At 50.0% G+C, this 7,879-nt stretch overlaps 1 protein-coding gene across 1 annotated transcript in view; it reads left to right on the top strand.

The window, feature by feature from the left end:
- The first annotated feature begins 3,936 nt into the window (after positions 1–3,936).
- The window catches only part of LOC122924219 (vomeronasal type-2 receptor 26-like), a 115,090-nt gene continuing 111,147 nt past the window's right edge, over positions 3,937–7,879 (top strand). Inside the window, exon 1 of the mRNA XM_044275140.1 lies at positions 3,937–4,145. Within this exon, the coding sequence (XP_044131075.1) occupies positions 3,937–4,145 (209 nt within the window). The remainder of the gene's footprint in view (positions 4,146–7,879) is intronic.

Genomic DNA, 7,879 nt, shown 5'->3' with positions numbered 1-7,879 from the left:
TCATTATCGGAGGTGTTTTCACCGTCAATTATTTTACGAATAGATTTAAAATGATTAATCGTTACATTTGCTTGAGGTAAGTGTGAATGTCTCAGTGTTGAGAAGTAGAGATGGCCTTGCGGTTTGCCCGGCGGTCGTTTCGCGGCTAAATTTGCTCGTTCACAGGTTCGCCGAACAGGCAAACATATGTCGATGTCCGCCGGCGCCATATTCTTTTGCATTGTGCAGAACTTTTACCTATGACACATCCATCAGGTGGGACTGGACAGCCAATTGAGAAGTTTCAGCACATGGACGTACACCCACCCTATCAAAGAACCCGATCTGGCAGCCATTTTACATTCTGTGTTTTGCAAGTGTAGGGGAGAGGTTGCTTTGTGGAGCAGGGACAGGCTGTTAGGGATACCAAACGCTAGCTAATAGGGCCAAAAAAGTGCTTTTTAGGACTGTTATAGGTGTGCTAGCGATAGGTATGATACACAGAGGGGTGCGATATACTAATAATATACTTTCTAACATAGATACAATTTGTATTGTGCAGCAGTTGTGTTCGGTTCTGCTGCGATACCGCAGCTATATAGAGCGACAAATGCTATTTGAACAAATAATTTCTACTGGTGTGATATACCAGTTGCCCCCCCCCCCCCCCCCCCAAAAAAAAAAAATAAATTATTGAGGAGTGTGATATACCTATAATATAGAAAAGACAAAGGTAATAGTGGCTTCACCAAACCAACACAATAGTATATGTAGAAAGTAAAAAATTGGGGTGAGCACTCAAATACTGGAATACTGCATGTATAGGGTCATAAATTATATATTCTCTGCAAAGCATAGACAATAAAAACAATATAAAACTAACATGTATGGCAATTACGGACATAAGATAAATTCAGCATAAAATGGATCCAAATAAATGTGACGATATAATGCAATATAATCTCAGTTGATCCTCTCACATGAAGGGGTTAAATGCATGTAGTAGTAGAATCAGCAGGTTTGGTGTGTATCCACCTCAGGTTATAATGGTGAGTGTGTATACACCTCAAGTTCAGTTTGCCAGTGTCATTAATGGATTAATCGGCAGGTGTGTTCCTCCACCTGCAGGAATATACCCTCGATATTCCAAGACAGATTGGTAACAAATGAAGCGGTCATAGGTAATCTGTAAAACAATCGTAAAATAGGCGATATGGCAGAAAGATTTGCGGTGTATGTGTGGCGTATGCCGCACTGCCGAAAACGCCTTTTACCTTTCCGGATGGCTTCTATTGCTGTAAATGTCCTTTGTGATCGGGCCCGTTCATATGGTCCTCAATTGACCAGGTTTATGGTGAGTATTACAGGGATCTCAAGGTGTGTAATGCAGCCAGTGTCCGGCAACACCAGGGAGTCGGTGGGGTTCCAGAGGGAAAGAAGACGGTGGATAAAGGCAAATATGTTGTTGTTCATCCGTACATACAGCAGATCCTAACTAGGGATGAGCGAACCCGAAATGTATAGTTCGGGTTCGTACCGAATTTTGGGGTGTCTGTGACACGGACCCGAACCCGAACATTTTCGTAAAAGTCCGGGTTCGGTGTTTGGCGCTTTCTTGGCGCTTTTTGAAAGGCTGCAAAGCAGCCAATCAACAAGCGTCATACTACTTGCCCCAAGAGGCCATCACAGCCATGCCTACTATTGGCATGGCTGTGATTGGCCAGTGCAGCATGTGACCCAGCCTCTATTTAAGCTGGAGTCACGTAGCTCCGCCCGTCACTCTGCTCTGATCAGTGTAGAGAGAGGATGCAGCTGCTGTTGTTAGGGCGAGATTAGGCAGTGATTTACTCAGCAAAAACACTTAATGAAGTAATCGATCTACAGCTGTGGATCATTCAACTGCTGCTATTTAATTGCTCACTGTTTTTAGGCTGCCCAGAGCGTTTTTCTGTCACTTTTTTTCTGGGAGATCGGCGGCCATTTTGTGTCTTGTGGTGCGCCAGCACAAGCTGCCACCAAATACATTTAACCATCAATAGTGTGTTTTTTTTTGTTGCTATATCCTACATCAGGGGCTTGGCTGTGCTTACTATTTTATTGAGGGGTGAAATACAATTGCCAAAATAGCAGTACCCTAAATCTGGTGTTTCAGCTGTGGCTAGCCAATTGTAATACTGTCTGCTGTCTGGCAAAGGATATATTTTTTTCTGGGTTGAAATACAATTCCCAAATTCGCAATTCCCTAAATCAGTGGTTATTGCTGTGGCTGGTCAAGTTATTTGGTGTCCGTCAAAGCACAGTTTTTGTTCTGGGTTGAAATACAATTCCCAACTTAGCAATTCCCTAAATCAGTGTTTTCCCGCTGTATTAGGCCAAGTTTAAATCTATCCATAAAAGGGTATATTAGATTGAAGGTGCGGATAGGGTCATCCTCAATAACTTCACACGCTACCGTGCATTTCCAAGTCTAATTCTGTCAGTAAACCTATACCTGTCATCCAGGGCCTAAATACTAGGCCTACAATTTATATTCAGCTAAATCTGTGGTTACTGCTGTGCCTGTATTAGTGTAATACGGTACCTAAATAGATAGCCAGATAGTGTTAGGTGTCTGTAAAAAAAGGCCTGAATTTGAATTCAATACATTGGGCCAAATAATATTTTTCTTATTGTGGTGAACGGTAACAATGAGGAAAACATCTAGTAAGGGACGCGGACATGGTCGTGGTGGTGTTAGTGGACCCTCTGGTGCTGGGAGAGGACGTGGCCGTTCTGCCACACGTCCTAGTAAACCAACTACCTCAGGTCCCAGTAGCCGCCAGAATTTACAGCGATATTTGGTAGGGCCCAATGCCGTTCTAAGGATGGTAAGGCCTGAGCAGGTACAGGCATTAGTCAATTGGGTGGCCGACAGTGGATCCAGCACGTTCACATTATCTCCCACCCAGTCTTCTGCAGAAAGCACAGATGGCGCCTGAAAACCAAGCCCATCAGTCTGTCACATCAACTGTCTGAGCCTCAAGTTATGCAGCAGTCTCTTATGCTGTTTGAAGACTCCGCTGGCAGGGTTTCCCAAGGGCATCCACCTAGCCCTTCCCCAGCGGTGGAAGACATAGAATGCACTGACGCACAACCACTTATGTTTCCTGATGATGAGGACATGGGAATACCACCTCAGCACGTCTCTGATGATGACGAAACACAGGTGTCAACTGCTGCGTCTTTCTGCAGTGTGCAGACTGAACAGGAGGTCAGGGAGGAAGACTGGGCGGAAGACGACGCAGGGGACGATGAGGTCCTAGACCCCACATGGAATGAAGGTCGTGCCACTGACTTTCACAGTTCGGAGGAAGAGGCAGTGGTGAGACCGACCGTAGCAAAAGAGGGAGCAGTGGGCAAAAGCAGAACACCCGCCGCCAAGAGACTCCACCTGCTACTGACCGCCGCCATCTGGGACCGAGCACCCCAAAGGCAGCTTCAAGGAGTTGCCTGGCATGGCACTTCTTCAAACAATGTGCTGACGACAAGACCCGAGTGGTTTGCACGCTGTGCCATCAGAGCCTGAAGCGAGGCATTAACGTTCTGAACCTTAGCACAACCTGCATGACTAGGCACCTGCATGCAAAGCATGAACTGCAGTGGAGTAAACACCTTAAAAACAAGGAACTCACTCAGGCTCCCCATGCTACCTCTTCTGCTGCTGCCGCCTCTGCCTCTTCTGCTGCTGCCGCATCGGCCTCTTCCTCCGCCTCTGGAGGAACGTTGGCACCTGCCGCCCAGCAAACAGAGGATGTACCACCAACACCACCACCTCCGTCACCAAGCATCTCAACCATGTCACACGGCAGCGTTCAGCTCTCCATCTCACAAACATTTGAGAGAAAGCGTAAATTCCCACCTAGCCACCCTCAATCCCTGGCCCTGAATGCCAGCATTTCTAAACTACTGGCCTATGAAATGCACTCTTCCTCTGTTCTCCTCGGGACTGGTGATGAGGTGCCTGTGGTGATGGCCCTGGAAGAGGGTGAAGTGGATCCGGGCTCTGGACCTGAGGATGACGGGTGCCTGCGGCCTGCGGTGGAGCCGGCTTCGTCTTCTGCTGGATCGTCAGGCGCTACATTCCGGAGGATCTGCGGCCACTGGGCTGACCACCCGGGGACGGCCAGGTAATGAGACGACTGGGGCTTTATGTGTTCCTGGGGTGGGGGGTGGGGTTTGTTTACCTAGTATGGGTTCTGAGAATTTTGCTAGGGAAATGTTGGCGAGTATCTTGTCCCCTAGTGGTGGCGGCGGGTTCTGGAACGGGGGCGTCCCCGGCGGCGGTCTGGGCGCCCTCGGCTTCTGCACCTTTTTTGCCATAAGCGGCTGGGGGAGTTGGTTTGCCAGGCCTGGCGGTAGCGGTGCGTGCCCGCAGGGGCGGTTGGCGGTGGCGCTGTGGGCGTTGATAAAGGGGCTGTCGTTGAGGATGTGAGGCTGGCGGATTTGGCAAAAGGGGAAATTTATGTATGTTTTGAGGGGCCGTTAGGGGCCCATTTGAAACTGGAGGTGAGGGAAAAAATCTGGAGGGGCGAGTATGTGGAGATTTTTTCTTTATTGCCTTTGAAGAAGTTTAATTTGGACAGGGGTAGAGTTGAAGAGAGCAGGAAGGAGGATGAGGAGAAACGGCGATACAGGTTAATTCCTCGTACTATTATGAACTGGTTACAGGCGTTTGCGATTCTGGCGAGTGTTGTTGGGGAAAAGGCGCCGGAGCATTGTTCGGCCCTGTTTTGTTACATGGACGCGATTGGGGAGGCATACAGGGTCTATGGTGGGTCTGCGTGGCTCCGCTATGATGAACAATTTTGGCAGAGAAAGGCGGTCCGACCCAGCATTCGTTGGGATCACAAGGACATTAGTTTGTGGATGTGGCTGATGTCGGCGCCAAAGGTGGGGCAGCAGCCCTTTCGTGGAGCGGCCGGGGGCTCCTCGGCCTCGGACTCCCAGGGTGGCAGTAGGAGGGGTTGTTGCTGGCAATATAATGAGGGATATTGCAAGTTCCTCGCAGACTGTCGGTATAAGCACGAGTGCTCAGGCTGCGGCGGGGCCCACAGTTTGTATATGCGATGTTTTAAACGGGGTAGAGGAAAGAGTTTTGAGATTGGGCAGAAGAGGGGTGACGCCGGTGAAGGTGGACGAGATGGCCCCCTTTCTAAGTAACTACCCAGATAGGGAGGCGGCGGACTTGTTGTTCGTCGGTTTTACGGAAGGTTTTAGGATCCCATGCACTGCGGTGGGGCCGGTGGTGGCATCCCGTAATTTGAGGTCGGCCTTGCAATGCCCAGTTGTGGTCAGTGTGAAGATTGCTAAGGAGGTGGCTCCTTTTGTTGAGTGCCCTTTGACGGGTTTATGGGTGTCTCCTTTGGGACTGGTTCCCAAGAAGGAGCCCAATAAATTCAGGCTTATTCATCATCTCTCTTATCCGCATGGGGGGTCGGTGAATGATGGCATTGATGAGGGCTTGTGTTTGGTTTCTTACACTTCCTAGGATGCGGCAGTTAGGTGGGTGCGTTTGATGGGGCAGGGAGCTTTGATGGCCTAGACAGATATTGAAGCGGCTTTTCGTTTGCTTCCCATTCACCCGGACAGTTTTCACTTGCTTGGTTTTAAGTGGGAAGATCAGTTTTATGTTGATTGTTGTTTGCCAATGGGTTGCTCCATTTCTTGTTCGTTGTTTGAGGCGTTTAGTTCCTTTTTGGAATGGGTGGTGAAACAGGAGGCAGGGTGGAATTCGGTGTTGCATTACCTGGACGATTTTTTGTTTTTGGGTCCGTGACGTGTTTGTTCGATTTTGTTGCAGACTATGGAGCGGGTTGCGGCTCGGTTCGGGGTTCCCTTGGCCCCCGAAAAGACTGAGGGCCCTTCCACGTTGATTCGGTTTTTGGGCATTGAGATTGATAGCATGGCGATGGAGTGTCGGCTTCCGGCTGACAAGGTTGAGGATTTGCGTAATGAGGTGGCTTTGTTGGGACGGTTGAAGAAGGTGCAGCTTCATCGTGTTCAATCTGTTTTCGGTAAGTTGAATTTTGCCTGCCGCATATTGCGCATGGGGTGGGTTTTTTGTCAGCGTCTGGCAATGGCGACAGCAGGTGTGACGGTTCCGAGTCACTATGTTCGGTTGTCGGCTGAAGTCCGTGCGGAGTTGGCTGTGTGGGGGGGTTTTCTTACTGGTTTTAATGGAAAATCGGTGTGGATGGAGGAGTCGGCTACTAGTGTGGACTTGGAGCTTTGGTCGGATGCGTCGGGCTCTTGCGGTTATGGGGTGTTCTGTCAAGGGCAGTGGAGTGCTGGGTCATGGCCAGAGGAGTGGAGATCGGCCGGTTGGTTGGGTAACCTTGTGTTGTTGGAACTGTTCCCTATTGTTTTGGCGACTGAATTGTGGGGTGACGTGTTGCGAAATAGACGGGTGAGGTTTTATTGTGATAATTTGGGTGTGGTTCAAGTGATCAACAAACAGACGGCTAGTTCTCCCCCGGTTTTGCGGCTGCTGCGGCATTTTGTTCTTAGGGGTTTGGAGTTGAATGCTTGTTTTGTGGCGGTTCTTGTGCCTGGGGTGGATAATTCAATTGCGGACTCCCTTTCTCGTTTCCAGTGGGATCGTTTTCGGCAGCTGGTTCCAGAAACGGAGGTCCGGGGGTTGCCTTGTCCCCAGTGGCTCTGGCGCGTGGCCTTGGGTTGTCCTCGGGGTTGATCCAGCGGTCCGTGAGTACCAGCACGTGGTCTGCTTATTCGGCCGTATGGGTCTTGTGGGAGTGGTTGCTGGATCAGGTTGGTGGGAGTGATCTGTGTGGTGATTTTCAGACGTTGTTGGGCTATTGGTTGGGTGAGTCTTTTTCTTCCCAGGTTTCTTTCTAAACGCGTTGCGGCTGTGGGGTTTTGGTTGCGACTCCGTGGGCTGCCGGATGTGTCCAGGAGTTTCTTGGTGCGGCAGGCTTTGAAGGGTTATCGCCGCGGGGCTGTGCGTCGTGACACGCGGCAGCCCGGTTTCCTTTCAGGTACTGCAAGAATTATGGGATGGGGCCGCGTTGGTGTGTTTTTCTAGTTTTGAGGTGTGCTTGTTCCGGGTTGCCTTTTCGCTGGCCTTTTTTGGAGCTTTTCGGATCTCCGAATTGTTGGCTCGCAGCAAGACTTGTGGGGGGGGTTTGCTGCGGGAGGATGTGTGTTTGAGTGAGGATGGTTTGTGTTGTTTGATACGCCGGTCTAAGACTGATCAACTGGGTAAGGGTGTTCGTGTGTGGTTGCGTCCATTGGTGGGGTCGGTGCTTTGCCCTGTGCGTTGTTTGGAGGAATTTTTGCGGTTGCGGCCTGATGTCGTTGGATCTCTGTTGGTTCATCAGGATGGGTCTGTGCTGACAAGATTTCAGTTTGTGGCGGTTTTTAGGAAATGCTTGGCGGCTGTGGGTTTACCAGCTCTGGATTATGCGGCCCATTCGTTTCGCATAGGTGCTGCGACGGAAGCGGCCAGGTGGGGTTTGGGGGAGGATGTTATAAAGCGAATAGGTCGCTGGGAGTCGTCTTGCTTCCGGTCATATATTCGCCCTCATCTTGTGTAAGTTGGTATTGTGGCATGGGGTTCTTAAGGCGGTTTGTTAATGTGGTTTTGTTCTGTTTTTCTTATAGGGTCCGACGGTTGCCTGGCTTGGATATTCGGTCATTCATACGTGTATTGGGGGGCTTGTCGGGCGGATGTGCGGCGGAATGGAAGACAGTTGGGTTTTGATCCGGACGTGTTGCAGGTTAGGTGGATTGGCTTGCGGGGTCTTATGTGGGGGAGGGTTTTGCCCGAGTTGCAGGCTAATGTGGCGTTGGATAGACCGCCGGACATATTGGTGTTGCATGTTGGTGGCAACGACTTAGGTTT

This window comes from Bufo gargarizans, unplaced genomic scaffold (genome assembly GCF_014858855.1).
Source record: "Bufo gargarizans isolate SCDJY-AF-19 unplaced genomic scaffold, ASM1485885v1 original_scaffold_909_pilon, whole genome shotgun sequence".
Lineage (NCBI taxonomy): Eukaryota > Metazoa > Chordata > Amphibia > Anura > Bufonidae > Bufo > Bufo gargarizans.
This window is presented reverse-complemented; position numbering and strand designations above follow the sequence as displayed.